Consider the following 19,320-nt stretch of genomic DNA (forward strand, 5'->3'; position numbering starts at 1 on the left):
AATAAACGGCCTAGACAGTCTTAAATGAGTAGAAAATATACATATAACGCACCGAACGTCGCCGTGTCGATATTTTTGACATTCGGCGGCGGCATGCGAAAAACGACAAAAATCGGCGGCGGCGGCGGCGGCGTATATCACTAACTTGTACCATCAATAAGTCCAAAAAAATTACTTAATGAAAATAGTAAGGGATCTTCAACATAACATTGTTGGGATAAATCTTCCCGCCGCGGTGTGGTTGAAGCGTCCTCCACCTACCACACCGAAGATCTTGTGTTCAAGTCCCGGGCATAGTAAGATGAAAAATTTTTAACAGTCTTTCCATTAGTTCAAACTTTTCTAAGCAGGGTCGTCCCTGGGCACACTTTTTTTAAATCTTGACGAAAATCGAGTATTGTATTCTTCGCGGCTTTCTAGGTTTGCCAAAAAATTGCCCATGCGCTTTTCGTTATTGATAGCATTTGCAGACTTACAACACGAAAATCGCTTACCAGTTACACTAAGTAAACTTTTAGTAAGGTAAGGCAAAGCAGTATTGACAGTACTCTAACTAGGATTTCATAGTTACATACATATTTTGTTGGTACAAAAAATTTTTTAAAATTGAAAATCACTAAACTAAAATCATAAGCATCCAATCAAATACTCTGGGGCATAGTCATAGTCGAAATAAAATGTGATTTTAAGTTAGATAAACGCTTTTTGACACAATTTTATAAGCGCTATCTGCCAAAAATGCTTCAACTAACTTAAAATCACATTTTATTTCGACCATAACTATGCCCCTATCGGGTTGGTCTATTGTTTTTTCATTTTTGTAAAAGCCAGCGACATCTGTAAATACAGGCTGATAATAAACTAAAGCGTTAATTTGAAAAATCTAGAACACTCGACTTGTTTTGCGGAGCGCAAATTTGTGCAAACATATGAGTATGCCGTGGATAAGCTTACATAGGTCATTGATGAGTTGAAGAAGTTCAGGGATCAATGGTCGATCATGCTTCAAGAATGTAAGGTTCTGCAGGGAGTATAAGAGTTGTGAATACCTTCGCAGAGAAAAGAAGAAAGATAAAAAAGCGCCAGTTCGATGAAGTACCTGGCGAATCACCTGAGTGTGATTCCGAAACTCAATTCAAACAGCAAGTTTTTTACGTTCTTTTGCACTGCTTGATTGGTAACATGACAAGACGTTTCGAAGCCGTAAATGACATTGCGATTAAATTCAGTTTTTTGTGAAAGTATCAGGATCTGACGGAGGAAGAGCTCAGAGAAGAGGCAGCGGCATTCTGCACGATTTATGGCATCGATATTTCTACGGATCTGATAAATGAAATCATTCATCTCAAAGCCATCCACTTACCTAATTTGGGATGTGATTCGCTGCCACCATTTCAACTTCTGAACAAATTTCATGAGTTGAAGATGGAAGTATTATTTCCAAATATCTGCATAGCATTAAGAATATTTTGCACACTTCCAGTCAGTGTGGCTGAAGGGGAGCGTTCTTTTAGTCTATTGTCTCGCGTGAAAAATTTTTTACGTTCTACTATAAGCCAAAATCGCTTGACAAGCCTTGGAAAATTGGCATTGGAGTCCAGCCTTGCTCGCAGCATTAGTTTTGAATCGGTAATTTCCATATTCGCAGATCAAAAAGCACGGAAGGTTTTCTTTGGCTGATTGAAGCTCTTAAAATGTACATATTTAGAAAAAGTTAATGTAAGCAATCAAACAATGAAATCTAACATTTCATTTAAGTAAGTGCTCCAGTAAATCTTATGAAATAAAACTGAAAATGTGAATTGAAAAATGTATGTATGTTATGTTATTTTTTTTACTTGATTGAGTTTATTTTTTTAGGGGGGGGGGGGGGGGGGGGGGGGGAGGCCGTAAACGCAACTATCCCAGGGGCCGGCTCGGCTCTCTGCAGCCCTGGCTATAAATCACATTAAATGTGCTATAACTTCTCAGTCTATTGACTTAGGGAAATGATTCAAAAGCAATAATGTCATGAATTTGGAAATACTTACGTACTTCGTGAGCTAATCATGTGAAAACGGCTTAAAAAGGACATTACAAGCAAATATGAAGATTTCCAAGACCAAAATAATGACGTATAAATATAAAAAATCGGTTGCCAAATAACTAAGTTACAATAAAAAAAAAACAATTTCGGCTGTATTTCGAGGGACCAAAAAAAAATAAAAACCTTTTTTGGTTATTATGAATATTTAAAGATTCATACATAGATACATGAAAATAAGTATAACTTTACTCACAGTCGATGCTTCAGTTAATTGCTTATATGACACGTGGAAAATAATTAATATTTATAACATCACTATGCTGTTAGTAAATAAACATAAACAGTTAGCCATTTACAAACATACATAGAATGCAACGAAGAATATTCCACACACAGCAGCTGGGAGCGAAGATATTATTTCAAATACACATATGTAGTCAGTAGATAAGAGAGGAGAAGAAAGAGAAACAATCACACATCACGATATCATCAGCTAAGATCGGAAGCTGTTACTCATACATACACAAGTATATAGCTGGAAGAAAAACATAAACTACAGACATATATATAGCTAAATAGCCAAATGTGAATTACAACTGTTCCAGAAGGAATGTTCGTGAAAAGTCTATACCTTAGGAGAAATACGTGAACGAGGCTAACTGAGAGTATAAAAGCAGCGCATTGCAAGCGATAATCAGTCAGTTTTGATTTTAACACGCTATAGTGAAGTAGGCGATAATTGTAATTGTGAAGTACTACCCCTAAAAGAGTATAAAAAAGAACGTTTTATTATACTGATTATTTGAATTATTTATTCGACAGTTCGGACATTCGAACGTTAACAGAAGCTGCAAAATAATTATCAGGAATTTAAATTCGTTACAATATATTATATAATGAGTAAAAATGCTTACCTATTTCTGACGACGTGACTGTGCTTCAACAATTATTTCCGTTAAATATTATTATAACTGGACAAAAAAGGCTTAATATATCTAAATACGTGATATATTTCCAGAACCTTAAATTTCGCGGGCGATAAGATTTATATTTAGTAACTATGTATACTTCTTCATATCTTTACATTCCTGCGGGTGTCTCACCAAATACGAATATATGTGTTTATTTTATCCATACAAATGACGACCATTCTAATGTGCGTATAAATTCTTACTTGAACATATTGTAACGAATTTCCTGCAAATCCTCTTATTTGCCCTTTTTCTAGGATCGTATCGCTAAACTGTTGAATAAATAACTCCAATATTGAATAATGGAAAAATGGCCTTTATTAAAATACTTCACAATAACACTCAAACTGTGCAACGAATAGCTTAATAACCAAACTGATAGCTTAAAGGAAACTGACTTTCAAAATAATAGTGCTATTGCTCGCTAGATATCGTCTTACTCGTAACTGCTTGACAATTCAAATCAAACTGAATTGCTTCTTACTCGCCTGCACCGCTTTTATAGTTTACGCTGCATACTTCTAGGCTCTTCGGTTTCCAGAAGTTACTAGTTGTTTCGGCTACAAAATCGCCAGCCACAACTACGTGCACAAATTATTGCTCTCTCTTGTGACAACTCAGATAAGGTATATGCATGTGTTTGTAGTTTACAGTCTCCCGCACACACATAAGCGTATAAGTAAATTCATCGGTGTGTGACATCTCATCTCTTGCTGCCTTGTATGTAAATGTTGCTCGTCGGAATGTGTACATATGTGTAGACGCAACTATTTATTCGTTTATGTAGATACATAATGATTGAATTATTGATGTGCATTCACGTCACTGCTTAGATCGGCTTAGAGCTGGCAGCACTCCTTAGTTTTGCTAATATTCGTAACACTGCCCTCCACCTAAGTCTAATCGTCCCGATCAGACAAATCTCTCGATCTAAACGCTGCTAGCATCGCCAAATGTACCACTCTTCTACTCCGTGGTTTCTCAATGCTTTGTATGCGGTAGATGGTATCACTGAGCTTCTTCACAATCTTGTACGGGCCTTCCCAACTGCACCGAAATTTGGATGGAACAACTTTCCGCCGGTGAGGGTTGTATAACAGTACCAAATCTCCCGCCAAGAAACTTTTCGAATTATTGTTCTCATGGTACCTGTGTTTCATCGTACCACTCAATACCCTGGTTCGTTCCTTTACACTCTGTTGTTTGGCCGATGAACTACTTCGTAGAGCTTGCGCTGGACGGATTTGCTTTGCATAATCAGTATCGTTCCCACATTTCCCCACAGTAGTGCGCTCTGGATTGAAACTACCCTCGCATTCCTTCTCGAAAATTAGTTGCTTCATTTTCCTGCGTCTTTTAGGTTTTGTCAATGCCAGTGTTTCTCTCGCAGGTACTTTTGATTTTGATTTATTTGGCCCATTCGATCTATCAATCTTTGCCTTCGACTTTCGTGGTCTTTGTCGAGTCTTTGCCACCAGTACCCGATTACTGCTGAACCCTTTTTCCAAACTACAGTTAAGTGGTATGTCCTGGTTCTTATAGCGCATAATTTTTCTCCGCATATCGATCCTGATGTCATGGTCAACCAAGAAGTCCACTCCCAATATGACTTCATCAACGATCTCCGCCACAACGAATTTGTGTAGAACCATGACTTTTCCAATTAATACCTCACATACCACTTCGCCTTGGACTTGTTTATACTCGCCTGTGACCGTACGCAACCTTGCTCCAGGTAATGACTTTACTCTCCTGTAGACCAAATCAGATCGAATCAAGGAATGAGATGCGCCCGTATCTACAGTCAGTACACGTTTTTTACCATCCACATTCCCTCTTACGGTAAGACTGCTTGATTTCCTTCCCATTTGCGACACAGATATCACGGGACATTCAATAGCCGGGGCAAGTTTTCGTTCTTTACATTCGACACGCTCTTGCTCATTTCCGCCAGCTTTGCGTTTACGGCCACCCACATTGTTGGAACTATTAGGACCAAGATCGCAATGACGTGCAATGTGACCTGGGTTGCCGCACTTAAAACATTTAATAACTCTGGCATTCTTCTGTTGAGATCCCTTCAGTGCTTCCAAAATTGTGTCTACCCACTCTGGCCTTTCTACTTCCACACGATGACCTTTGTATGCTGGTTTACTCAATAATGACGCCGTTTCCTGAGTCAATGCATGGGATACCGTTTCAGAAAATGTTTGCTTTGGGTTCGCGTATGTGGCTCGCTTCGTTTCGACGTCCCGTATGCCATTTATAAAGCTTTGAATCTTAACTCTTTCCGTGTATTCCACGGGTGCGTCCGCATTTGCAAGATGAGCCAATCTTTCAATATCTGAAGCAAACTCCTGCAATGTCTCATTTGCTTTTTGGTAGCGGTTTTGCAACTCAATTTGGAATATCTGTTTTCTATGCTCGCTTCCGTAACGTCTCTCTAAAGCGCTCATAAATGTTTCGTAATGGTTCCGCTCGTACTCTGGGATGGTCTGTAAGATTTCCGCGGCAGGCCCTTTCAGTGCCACGAACAGAGCTGCAACTTTATCTTCAGCATTCCATTGGTTCACTGCTGCGGTCTTCTCAAACTGTAGCTTAAAGACCTGAAAAGGAACAGAACCGTCAAAGGATGGTGTCTTTACCTTTGGATTACTCGCTGAAACAGCTGGGCGATTTAGTTGTAACTGCTCCATACGACCTTTTAAATCATTTACTTCTGCCTGAAATTGAGCCATTTTTGCATCCTGCACTTCCAGTTTTGATGATACCTGTTCCAAAATTTCTGCCGACATTTCAGATATACGTGCCTCTTGCGCTTCCAATTGAGATGCCATATATGTCTTTTGGTCTTCCAGTTGAGATGACACTTGCGACGTCATTTCTGAAATACGTGCCTCCTGTGATTCCAGTTGGGATGCCATATATGTCTTCTGTGACTCCAGTTGGGATGTTATATTTGTCTTTTGTTCTTCCAGTTGGGATGACATGTTGGTGGATATTTGTGATGACATTTCGGACATTTGTGCCGATATTGCAGCCAATATCATGTTCAAGTCTGTGTTTGTAACTGTCTGCGATGTTTCGTTTTTCTCTTCAATTTTTGTTGTTGTTTCGTCCCCATCAGGATAAAAGACAAACTCGTCCACATCAATTCCTTGCGACTCCATTACCTCTCGTAGCCGTGCTTGAAGTTCGATCTTATTGCCGGTTGTATTTAATCCACGGTTCTCCAACTCCTTTTCCAGTTGCTGGATCTTCAATTCAATGAACTTTGCCATGTCCAAGTTGTATTCCCAATCTTCGGAATTTATTCAACAATTCCTCTTCTGACACCAATTGTAACGAATTTCCTGCAAATCCTCTTATTCGCCCTTTTTATAGGATCGTATCGCTAAACTGTTGAATAAATAACTCCAATATTGAATAATGGAAAAATGGCCTTTATTAAAATACTTCACAATAACACTCAAACTGTGCAACGAATAGCTTAATAACCAAACTGATAGCTTAAAGGAAACTGACTTTCAAAATAATAGTGCTATTGCTCGCTAGATATCGTCTTACTCGTAACTGCTTGACAATTCAAATCAAACTAAATTGCTTCTTACTCGCCTGCACCGCTTTTATAGTTTACGCTGCATACTTCTAGGCTCTTCGGTTTCCAGAAGTTACTAGTTGTTTCGGCTACAAAATCGCCAGCCACAACTACGTGCACAAATTATTGCTCTCTCTTGTGACAACTCAGATAAGGTATATGCATGTGTTTGTAGTTTACAGTCTCCCGCACACACATAAGCGTATAAGTAAATTCATCGGTGTGTGACATCTCATCTCTTGCTGCCTTGTGTCTAAATGTTGCTCGACGGAATGTGTACATATGTGTAGACGCAACTATTTATTCGTTTATGTAGATACATAATGATTGAATTATTGATGTGCATTCACGTCACTGCTTAGATCGGCTTAGAGCTGGCAGCACTCCTTAGTTTTGCTAATATTCGTAACAATATATATGCATGTATATGAACGTAGGACGTAGGTTTGATTGATAAGAATTTTGTTAATTACTTAGTTGAACGAAAGTACAATTCAATTTGCAACCCCATTTTCGGCGTCAACAAAGACTATACACCCAAAATAGCAAGATATCTCGATTTGGTTTGAAACATTTAGAAAGCTTTCGCGAGCAGCGAAGTTTATTTTATGAAATATGTTAAGTCATGAATTATATAAATTATTGCTTCCGAATCCAGGCTTTAAATTTTAAACTAGAGAAGTCTACACATGCAAAAAAAAAAAAATCTAATGGCCTGTGGCCATGTTTGAACCGACGTGCTTCGAACTACAGTGTTGTACCCTACCCACTTAGGTATTAGCTGTTTTTTTACATCTATATACATATGCACTTAAACTTTATATAGACTGCCAAGTGCCAACTTTATCTACACTTCTGAAATTGCTTGGCAGAAAATTAGTACTCCTAAATTTCAATACGCATTATACCTACTCAGATGCAACTGAAATGTGTGTCTATGTTTTACCTATACAAATGGTGTGTGTCCACTATTCATCGCAACCGAATAAGCTATATGTTATACACTATGGCCAACAGAGGTGTGTGTCTCCGCTTTTCGGTACAACCCGTTGTGTAGCTAGTTATTTAACCATTGCCACTAGATGGGTCTCCTAAACATTATCTAGGTGATGATAAGCGTTTTTTTTACCCGCAAATGTAGATGTATATATATGTAAAAAAACACGACTATTTTAATTTTAAGTCTTCAACAGTAAGTTAAAACTACCAGTTTTATTTTAAAATCAAAAGTGTTTTCAAGTTTCCATTTATAGGTTTTTGAAACTTTTTGGGTTATAATCTACCAGAGATCTGCTTTGAGTACTAATAAAATTAGCGCACTTAGCCATGAGCCAAAAAATTGTGTCTAAATGTGTACTTAGTCAAGTACAGAAAAATACTATGAGTGATTAGCACATAAAATGGAAAATACATACGAGTACCCCGCAACACATATGTCCCATACATATATGACATTGTTAAGTATAAACTGAAATCATAGTCGATTTAACTCAGTAGCACGTTAGTTTCGTGTGTAATACACTGTATACTTACGTTTATTATCGGTTTTTCTTTAGCGCTGTATTCAGTTTAGTTTCCTGTACATCGTTGTGTTGCTAGCGTCAGAAGACTGATATGACTTTATTCATTTTATTGCACTTTTAGTCTTACTTATTCCAATTAGTGTTTTCGTATAACACAGTTGACTTTCTTGCTCAATAAGACAATTGAATACTGAACAGCTTCGTGGCTTATGACCGGTTATTCATTTTACGAAGCATGACTATGTAGGTAAACGTGTGTTAGTGGATATACATAAGTCCTTGATATTCTTTGTTTGTATCTGCAGTAATACTCATTTTTTGGTTAGTCCACTAATAACCTTAAAAGATGAATAGCCGCAGCTCACTGCTATCTACTATAGAACAATTTTGAGAACGTTAAATTATTGCTCAGTTCAGTTTGTAGTTTAAACCAAATAAAGTTAAAAAGCGTAGTGCTACAGGGAGAGGTTTTAAATTTTAGTCAAAAAGGTTTGAAAATTTGCTTAAACCGATTAAGGGCTTTAAGTATAGGTTCAAACTTTTAACCGTGTAGGTTTTAGAAAAAACGCGCTTAAAAACGAATGCAAATTATTTTTTTTTTTACATATTTCAGTCTGCACCGCTTAAGTAAGGTTTCAAGCGGTTGCTGAGCTGAATGCACACTAATTCAAAATCACATTTACTTAAATATCAAGAATATGCAACTTTCAATTGCAGCTGAATTCGTTCCAGAAAATGGGCTTCCCAGGCGCCTCCGCACTGCTTATACTAACACACAGCTGTTGGAACTCGAAAAAGAATTTCATTTCAATAAATATTTGTGTCGGCCTCGGCGAATAGAGATTGCAGCGAGTTTAGATCTGACCGAACGACAGGTGATTTTACTTTATTTATTTCCTTAAGATGTACAACAAATCGTCGGCAAAGAGTAAAAACCTGCTAAAAAAAATTCAATAAAAATAAAGGAAAACAGTCACGCCATATAGTGCGCATAAATAGTAGATCAACTTTAAATTGAGTCTACTGCTCAAGATAATTATGAAAACTTCAAATAGTTCTACATATGTCATATTAAACTTATTGTTTGTTAGTATGTTTATACTCTACGCCGTAAATGTATCATTACATACAAAAAAGTATTTACATATTGCTGGCTTAGAGTGTAGCTGAAGGTTCCAGCTCCAAAAATAGTAGCTATTTAAATCTGTCCCATGAAAATATGAATTAATTCAATTTTTTGTTTCATGCAACCCTGAATTTGTTTACGCTTGGAAATTCGTAAATACAATTTTATTTACCAAATTATATTGTGTACAAAAACTTCTATTAAAGTAATAAAATTTCAATATTCGCTCTTAAATTTGCATTTATGTCTTTAAGTTCTTGATGCCCACAGAAAAATGCACAAATGATGACCCATTGCATTACAAAATTTCCATTAGTGCGTGCCCACTCATATCTAGTATTGCCGTGTAAATGGATTGGTTTTTGCAAGTTCCACGGATTGAAACTTTTCTCAACATAACACGGACAGTGTCCCCAGCGGCCCGCTCCTCGAATTTTCCGTGGTTCTCATTCCGATTTCGCAGACCACGATTGTCAACAGTAAGATGTAAGAAGTTCTGCCCATGGAGCAGTGCAAATCCTTTCAATCTTTATACTAATTTCACACAGGCGGCTTATTGAATAATAAAGGCAATTTTCTACATTAAGACGCTTATTGAGCTCAATCTTCCCTACAAAATTCGAATCTATTATTATTTCATTAGTAGCTAATCGAATGCCTAATGAAGTCAAAAGCACAATGCAACTCTGTTGGCAGCGCTCAGCTTCCGTTTCCGCTTCTTAGCTCTCTAAGCAAATTTCATTGTCTGCATGGCGGAACGATACAAGGTGGCCGCATCGAACAGCTGATTATAACCTTTTTTATTTGATTTGATACATCAACTGCCGGCGCAGTACGATTTTGACATTTGTCCATCGAATTTACAAGTACATGGAATTTTGTTTGTTTGTAGGTATGTCACCATGCTCCCACCTTGTATCGTTCCGCCATGATTGTCTGTCTCATCCTTCATACTAATCGAGCAGTTACTTCTGTGTGAAAGCAAAAAATTTACGATTTCATTAGCAGGTGAAATGAGATCATTAAGTTTCTGTGTGAAAACAGTATTAGTCTTAGCCTTTAGAGTATTTGACGATGGTTTTTTGTCGTACGTTTGGCATAATTTACGGATATAGGGTGACCATATCTTTCGGACGCCAATCCGGGACGCCTTGTTCAACCCCCCCCCCCCCCCCCCCTTCCTAGGGTAAAGGGGCAATTGGATTGTTTTTAGGCATAAGAGTAAAATAATACACGATTCAAATATTCATGTTACTATCCGTATTTAATGTAGTTTTTCCATTACAAATTATAATATTCAGTCAAGACTTCTTGCATTATCCCATAATCATGAGAAACATATGTATGTACATATGTATGTACATATTGTAACGAATTTACTTGCAAATCCTCTTATTTGCAATCCTCTGCTAAGTTCGAATCACTAAACTGTTGAATAAATAACTCCAATATTGAATGATGGAAAAATGGCCTTTATTAAAGTACTTCACAATAACACTTATACTTTGCTACTCGCTGGCTTAATAACCAAACTGATTGATAGCTCAAATTAAACCCTACTATTGGCCGCTAGATCGCGTGCTTAATCGAAATCTCAAATCAAACTGAAACTTCTTACTCGCTTGCGCCACTTTTATAGTTTACGCTGCATACATCTAGGCTCTTCTATTTCCAGAAGTTACTAGTTAGTTTCGGCTACAAAATCGCCAGCCACAACTACGTGCACAAATTATTGCCCTCTCTTGTGACAACTCAGATAAGATATATGCATGTGTTTGTGCATTGCCGCTCCGATGCTCGTATACGTACATATGTGTAGACGCAATTATTTATTCGTTTATGTAGATACATAATGATTGAATTATTGATGTGAATGTTTGTAGTTTACAGTCTCTCGAGTACACATAGCCGTATAAGCAAATGCATCTGTGTGTGACATCTCTTTCGGCTGCCTTATATATGTGTATACATGATTTGATTATTGACGTAAATACTGCTTGGCATGGCCTTAGCATCGCCTTAGTGATGGGATATCTTAGGGATGCTAATATCCGTGACAATATGATACATAGCTTCAGTCAAACCTTCAGAGTACAAATCAAATTTAAATTTCAGATGAATTATTTTATCCACTTTTTTCTGACTCAGTCCATACTTCTGTGAACTAGAAATTTGTTTTAAAAGTTTAAAATGCGTAGGGTCTGACAAATGTCGAAAAAAATCATAACACGTCAAGTTTGCAAAATTAAATTGCACGACCATAATGTGCGTCATGTTTTCCACATCGAAACGATTCCTTGCGTCCGTCCATTGCGAATTTAGTAATGAAAACACTCGCTCACAGTTAGCGTTATGGGCTGGAATAAAAAAAAAAGAACTGAACGATTTTCAAAATCTCAGGAAAACAAGCTACATTCGGATACGCATATTTTTTTTTTCTCGTTTTACTTCGAATTTAGTTAAATCCGGGACATTTCATCAAAATACGGGATTTTCGTTACGCACGGTCATCCTACGGTATTTTTAACAATTTTAATCAAATATTGATTTGAAATTTGGTTTTTCTTCTTTCCATTTCAGTGGCATTACGTTCTTTCAAATAACTTTCAAAAAAATTTATTCCCAAAATTTACACTCTGAGCCGGAGGTATACTTATTTACACATATGTATGTATCTATATACATACATACCTATGCATACATATGTATGTTTAGCTATATATTTTTTTCATATTTAGGTCAAGGTGTGGTTTCAAAATCGGCGAATGAAGCATAAACGACAAACCCTTTGCAAAACCGATGACGAAGACAACAAAGACAGTCTAAAAGGTGATGATGATCAGTCTGATAGTAGTAAGTGCTTTATCTTTAATTTCTCTATGGGATTATTTGGTTTGTAATTAATTAATTTTACACAATACATAGGGTACAATTTACACCATACATAGGGAGTTGTTACTAAATACATCTATAAGACTAGACGAAAAAGAATCTGTTGAAATACACAAAAGTGGTACATTAAGTTTTTCTTATTTGACCCACTTAGCTACTTGAATGAAGTTTTTAAGTAAAATGTGCACAACAAATCTTATCAATCACTGTCAATACTTTCGCGTCCTCGGTCGCTGATAATCATGTTTTCTTGGTGATATATTTAAATATGTATATTAGGGTGGGTCGATTTATTAACCAATATCGCGCCATCGATTTTTCGGTAGGATTTGGGCTCAGGAAAAAAGTTCCACTACGCATACACAAAAAAATAATTTTCGATATCGGTTAACTTTCGTCCATACAAATTGACCCACCCTAATGTATATGCGTAGATACAAATACATATATATGTGTCTATACCTGGGCGCATTCCACAATGTATGTAATATGTAAATAGCTAGAGGGAAAAGAGCATTTATTTAGCTATTGCACACTTATGAATATCACGTCGCACAATAGCGGCAAATTGAAAATTTTGTTAAATTTTTCTTTGCAGATCGTAATTTTATACAGATTTTGAATTTTTTTGTTTTTACAAAGATTTTGACATTTGGAAGAAAACTGTTTCTGAAATTTTGTTTATACATATACAATTTTTGTGTGCAAAACTCAAACCATCGGAGCATTTTTGGAAAATCGCGCTTTTTTCGAAAAATTTTGGGAAAAAATTTGTTTCCTTAAACATATAGAAAGATGTTATGTACACAGTTTTAAAACCAATAAAATTTTTGTATAATAAACTGGAGTTTCATAAAGTGAGAGTTTTCGTTACTTTATAATGATTTTTTCCTCTGTAGTTATTGGTACACGAAATTGGTACCCGAGTTGATATCCAACATCATTATCTAGTTATTCTTAAACCAGATAGTTCTCAAGTTGATATCCAACTTCATTCTCCAATCACTATCCAACCTTTGGGAAATTTTGTAAAATTTATAGTTCTCGAGTTGATCTATAACGTCATTAGCATTTTCAAATTATTATCCAACCTTTGAGAGATTTTGAGAAATTTACAGTTCTCAAATGAATATTCAACACGTTTCTCCAGTTGATATCCTACATTGGATATCGAGTTGCCAAAGCCAACAGCTATTTATTGTGAAAAATAAAGACCTGATTGATAGCAGTTATGAAGCGTAATTTATCAAAAATAAATCATATGTATTTTATTTTATTTTATTTTCGTGAAAATACTGTAGTATTGGAATCTTACACTTGAGTCCAGTCAAAGAACCACAAGTTGGGAACTATCATTTTTCAACTTAAGTATAGCATTTTTCGCTTTATAAAAAATTCCCTTTTTTGCTGAGTACACTGTGATTCTCAAGTAACAACTCTTGAGATTTAGAGGTATGCTAGTTATCAATATGAGCTCTAATGGTACTCAGCCCAAATGCTTGTTGGGCATTTTCGACGCCATTTCGAACGAACGCAAATCACCTATAGGTTAACTAGAGTTTAACCCTGCCAGAACGGTCGCTTAAGCTCAGCTTAAAATTCAGTTAAAAAACGGCAGAATAAGTTTAAGCGTAGTTTAACTGACAAAAGTGAGTTGAACTTGTACTGAAAAACCGGGCCTTAGTGTCCATATACATAAGTATGTATAGTTTAAGTGCATACATATGTAGGTAAAAAAACAAAAAACACAGCTAATATTTCATTTTTCAGTTGGCTTAACTCGGTGATGGAAACATGTTAGCAACGTATGAACAAAGAAGGAAGATAGAAGATATAAGATATAATTTTTACCATTGTTTACTATATAGTTTGGCAGCTTAATTCGAGGTTATGTTGCGAATAGAGTGGAAGGCACTCGCAGGCCGTGAAAATAGGCACTCGAATGGAGTGGAATGAAGAACAGTAGGAAGACCAGAGTTGCATTGGATCAATCATTGCATCAATATTAAAGATAAATTTAGAAAAAATAATTAAATACTTGAGAATAAGCAAACATTTTCTTTCAATTACTGCAATTAAGGTGTCCTAGATACTATATATTCCAAAATTATAACATTTTATGTCTGTTTACAAATTTAACTTCAATTTCCCTATGATTTCCGTAATATGGCCATTAGTGATGTTTGTATGTGTGTGCAAATTTTGAGCGATCAGCTGTTAGTTGCGCTACTTGGTAAAGTTTACAATGATTTTTACAGTGGTTACGTTAAAATTTGAATAGTTCAACAAGATTATCTCCTGCTTAAAAAAGACATTTTTCGTTTCTTCTGGTGGATTTAAGTATATAAAGGAAGTACTTAAAATATTTACATCTTTTTATTTTCTCATTTCTCACATCTAGAAAATTTTTTTATCGTAAATATTACAACTAAATAAAGCCCGAAGTTTCGTTCAAAGTTTCAGGTCTCCGAATTATCGGGAAGTTCCATAAAACTCTAAAGCAAAATTTCCAAGTTCGGACGATTTTTTGATTATTCGCGATCGCTGGATCACCTAGGGAACATTTTTTCCCCTCACATTGCTTGTCATCGGGTTCTGAACTATTTTTTTAGTTTCAAGAATTTAGCGGTCACAAGATTCCACATGTTGTAAATGGCCTTTCTTAATATTTCTATGTATATCGATCCGCGCCTCATTGAGAAAAAATTTGTATCCTCAATATGACAGCATAAAGTATGTTCAAAGTTGCAGCTCACCGGAGTATCGAGAAGTTCCTTTAAACTCGAAAGCAAAAATTCTTATTTCGAATGTTTTTGAAAATTTTCACGGTCCCTGGAATAGCTAGTAAAGGTTTTTTTTCGGCACAATGAATTGAAATGTTGTACAAAATCAAAATCGTTTCTTACCTTTTTATACATATATTGTAACGAATTTTGGGAAATTCCGCTTATTTGAAATATTCTGCTAACGTTCGAATCGCTAAACTGTTTAATAAATCACTCCAATATTCAGTATTGCAAACTGGTCTTTATTTAGAATACTTTGGGAGTACTTCACAAGTATACTTCACTTCACAAATCAAACTGATTAGTTATTACTCAGCTTGCGCTCTTTTATACTCTCGGGTTTCTCGTTCATCCATTTCTCCTAAGGTCTAGTGATTTCGCGAAAATGTGCTCTAGAACAATTGTATATCCTGCTTGTTTAACAGCTATAAACGTGTATATCTGTAGTCCATGCCTCTCGCATAGCCATATGCGTGTGTATTTGTGAGTAACTACTTCGGTTGATGACCACATGTGTGTGTGAAATATCTTTTCGTTGCCTTGTACGTATGTGTGTAAATGATGACTAATGTATTCATGTACACAAGTGTGGCTTGCTTCTTGTTGTTGCGTGATTATTTACTAACAGCCTAGTGATGCCAACATTCGCCTCACTGCCCTCCACCTAAGTCTGATCGTCCCGATCAAACAAATTTTCCGATCTAAACGCTGCCAGCCTTTCCAAAAGAACCACTTTCATTTTGTTTCGTGGTTTGCCAATGGTTTGTATGCGGTAAACTACATCGTCGATCCCTTTTACAACTTTGTATGGGCCTTCCCAATTTTTCTGTACCTTTTTTTCATTGTGGGTTGTATAGCAGCGCCAAATCTCCTTCCCGAAAACCTTCTGAATTAATTGCTTTATAATATCTGACTTTCATCTTGTCACTCATGATCTTGGTTCGTTGTCTTACAAGAGTGTATTTCCCTCATCTCTTCCTACAAGACACCAGTGGATTTCTTCGCATTTCCTTTCGCATCGGCAATTATCCCAAACTTCAAATCAGCTGGCAGTCGAATGTGATTGCCAATAAATACCTTTGCGGTAGCTTGGCCAGTCGTCTCATGTACTGCCGATCGGTAAGCCATCAAGAATAATGATATGTGTATTAGGGTGGGTCGATTTGTATGGAAGAAAGTTAACCGATATCGCGCCATCGATTTTTCGATAGGATTTGGGCTCAGGAAAAAAGTTCCACTACGCATACGCAAAAAAATAATTTTCGAGCCTGCGAAATTTAATTTAAAAAATTTTTCTAAATCTCCATAAAAGAATTATTTTTTTTTTCAAAAACTGCATTTACCATCGGCTTTAGCGCATGAGAGTACGCCAATTGACACGAAACAAAAAAATACATAAAAAATGATTCCGACCCTTGAAAATGAAAAAAATGCATAAAAAATCGATGAAATTCGCAGGCTCGAAAATTATTTCTTTTGGCTATGCGTAGTGGAACTTTTTTCCTGAGCCCAAATCCTATCGAAAAATCGATGGCGCGATATCGGTTAATAAATCTACCGACCCAAATGTGTATATCCCAGTCTTTATGGAACTTGTCGACTATTTTCCTTAAGTGCACCTCCAAGGTTCTATTGAAACGTTCCACCATAATATCGGAGTGAGGATGCAATGCAGTTGTCCGTGTTTTTCGAATGCCCAACTTCTTACACATTTCTTGGAAGACAGCTGATTCAAAATGTCTCACATGATCAGAATGTAACTCCATTGATACACAATACCTTGCAACCAAAATGTTTGTAAACATTTCTGCTACTGTCTCCGCTTCTTGATTTGGGACTGGGTATGCCTCTCCCGCGGCTGCTACTAGGAAATGGTCCTGCGACATCCATAGCGATCCTTTCAAATGGTGCACCTATGTTATATTACTTCATTTGACCATGACTTCGGGTTTTGGGCCATTTCGCTCTGCTGCAAACCTCGCAGTTCGTAATCCACTCAGTGACCGACTGACGGCAACCAACCCAATAGAATCTCTGCTTAATCTTCTCGAGCGTCTTCGTAATTCCAAGGTGACCTCCACTTGGACCGTTATGTAGCTCACTGAGAACGTCAGGAATCCTTTTCCTTGGAAAAACTATCAATTTCCTCTTACTTTGACCATCCTCACTCTCTCGTACTCGATGCAGGCAACCGGATATCAATTTTAAACTGTTCCACTGTGCCCAATATGACTTCGCAAGAGGACTCTCTGTTGACATATCTCCTTTATTTGGTTTTTCGTTTCGTTCGAGCCCTCGCATAACATGTGACAGATCTGTATCTTCTAGGTGATACTTCCTTAGTTGTTCCATGTCCCATTCATCTGAACACATTATAGTCATAAGCCGGACATCTATGATTTCTTCCTTAGCCTCAGCTTTGGAACAGTGTTTGCATTCCAAATTAAATGGTCTTCGTGACATTGCATCGGCATTCCCATGGGTACTACCTTTCCGATGCTCAATGGAAAAGTCATAGCTTTGTAGTCGCTCGATCCACCGCACTATGGAAAATCGTAGAACAATTGCTGATTAAAAATGTTTTTTTTCAATGTCGCTATTGGCATGCTTTTTTTATTTTAATCAATAGATTAAGGACCAAACTAGACTCTAATATCAAAAAATTATACAAATTATATGAAATGATTTTTTTACAACATCACAAACTTTATAGTTTTGACGGACGTCCATGTTAAGCCGGTTCCCCTCATCACTTTCAAATTGATTTTAATGTTTTACGTTATAGGAAAAGGTATGATATATTATATATTTCTGAAACGTCGTTTTTTTGAAGAATATGAAATAACTAATATGTTTTTATACTCAGCGTGCTTTGCACACAGCGTATATTAACTTTGATTGGATAACGGTTGGTTGTACAGGTATAAAGGAATCGAGATAGATATAGACTTCCATATATCGAAATCATCAGTATCGAAAAAAAATTTGATTGAACCATGTCCGTCCGCCCGTCTGTCCGTTAACACGATAACTTGAGTAAATTTTGAGGTATCTTGATGAAATTTGGTACGTAGGTTCCTGGGCACTCATCTCAGATCGCTATTTAAAATGAACGATATCGGACTATAATCACGCCTACTTTTTCGATATCGAAAATTTCGAAAAAACCAATAAAGTGCGATAAGTCATTACCAAAGACGGATAAAGCGATGGAACCTTATGACTCAGAATAGAAAATTAGTAAAATTTTGGATAATGGGCGTGGCACGCCCCACTTTTAAAAGAAGGTAGTTTAAAAGTTTTGCAAGCTGTAATTTGGCAGTCGTTGAAGATATCATGATGAAATTTGGCCGGAACGGTACTCATATTACTGTATATGTGCTAAATAAAAATGAAGAAGAACACGCCCAGTTTAAAAAAAAAATTTTTTTAAGACAAATTTTAACAAAAAATTGAATATCTGTACAGCATATAAGTAAATTATGTCAACATTCAATTCCAGTATCATTACTGGTGCAACAAAATACAAAAATAAGAGAAAATTTCAAAATGGGCGTGGCTCCGCCCTTTTTCATTTAATTTGTCTAGAGTACTTTTAATGCCATAAGTCGAACAAAAATTTACCAATTCTTGTGAAATTTGGTAGGGGCATAGATACCCGATAACTGTTTTCTGTGAAAATGGGCGAAATCGGTTGAAACCACGCCCAGTTTTTATACACAGTCGACCGTCTGTCCTTCCGCTTGGCCGTTAACATGATAACTTTAGCAAAAATCGATATATCTTTACTAAACTTAGTTCACGTACTGAACTGAACTCACTTTAACTTGGTATAAAAAATGGCCGAAATCCGACCACTTTTTCGATATCGAAAATTACGAAAAATGAAAAAAATGTCATAATTCTATACCAAATACGAAAAAAGGGATAAAACATGGTAATTGGATTGGTTTATTGACGCAAAATAAAACTTCAGAAAAAACTTTGTAAAATGGGCGTGACACCTACCATATTAAGTAGAAGAAAACGAAAAAGTTCTGCAGGGCGAAATCAAAAGCCCTGGAATCTTGGCAGGAATACTGTTCGTGGTATTACATATATAAATAAATTAGGGGTCCCAACAGATAATGTTCTGGGTCACCCTGGTCCACATTTTGGTCGATATCTCGAAAACGTCTTAACATATAAAACTAAGGGCCACTCCCTTTAAAAACCCTCGTTAATACTTTTAATTTGATACCCATATCATACAAACATATTATAGAGTCACCGATTGTCCACCTTTATGGCGATATCTTGAAAAGGCGTCCACCTATAGAACTAAAGCCCACTGCCTTTTAAAATACTCATTAACACCTTTCATTTGATGCCCATATGGTACAAACACATTCTAGAGTC

At 36.5% G+C, this 19,320-nt stretch overlaps 1 protein-coding gene across 2 annotated transcripts in view; it reads left to right on the top strand.

The window, feature by feature from the left end:
• Window positions 1-19,320, top strand: part of pb (proboscipedia) — a 548,713-nt gene that overhangs the window by 473,908 nt on the left and 55,485 nt on the right. The window contains exons 4-5 of one of the 2 annotated variants that reach the window (XM_067760267.1): window positions 8,836-8,993; window positions 11,983-12,097. In XM_067760267.1, the coding sequence (XP_067616368.1) occupies window positions 8,836-8,993; window positions 11,983-12,097 (273 nt within the window). The remainder of the gene's footprint in view (window positions 1-8,835; window positions 8,994-11,982; window positions 12,098-19,320) is intronic. The other variant, XM_067760268.1, reaches the window with a different exon arrangement.

This window comes from Eurosta solidaginis, chromosome 1 (assembly GCF_040869045.1).
Source record: "Eurosta solidaginis isolate ZX-2024a chromosome 1, ASM4086904v1, whole genome shotgun sequence".
Classification (NCBI taxonomy): Eukaryota; Metazoa; Arthropoda; class Insecta; order Diptera; family Tephritidae; genus Eurosta; species Eurosta solidaginis.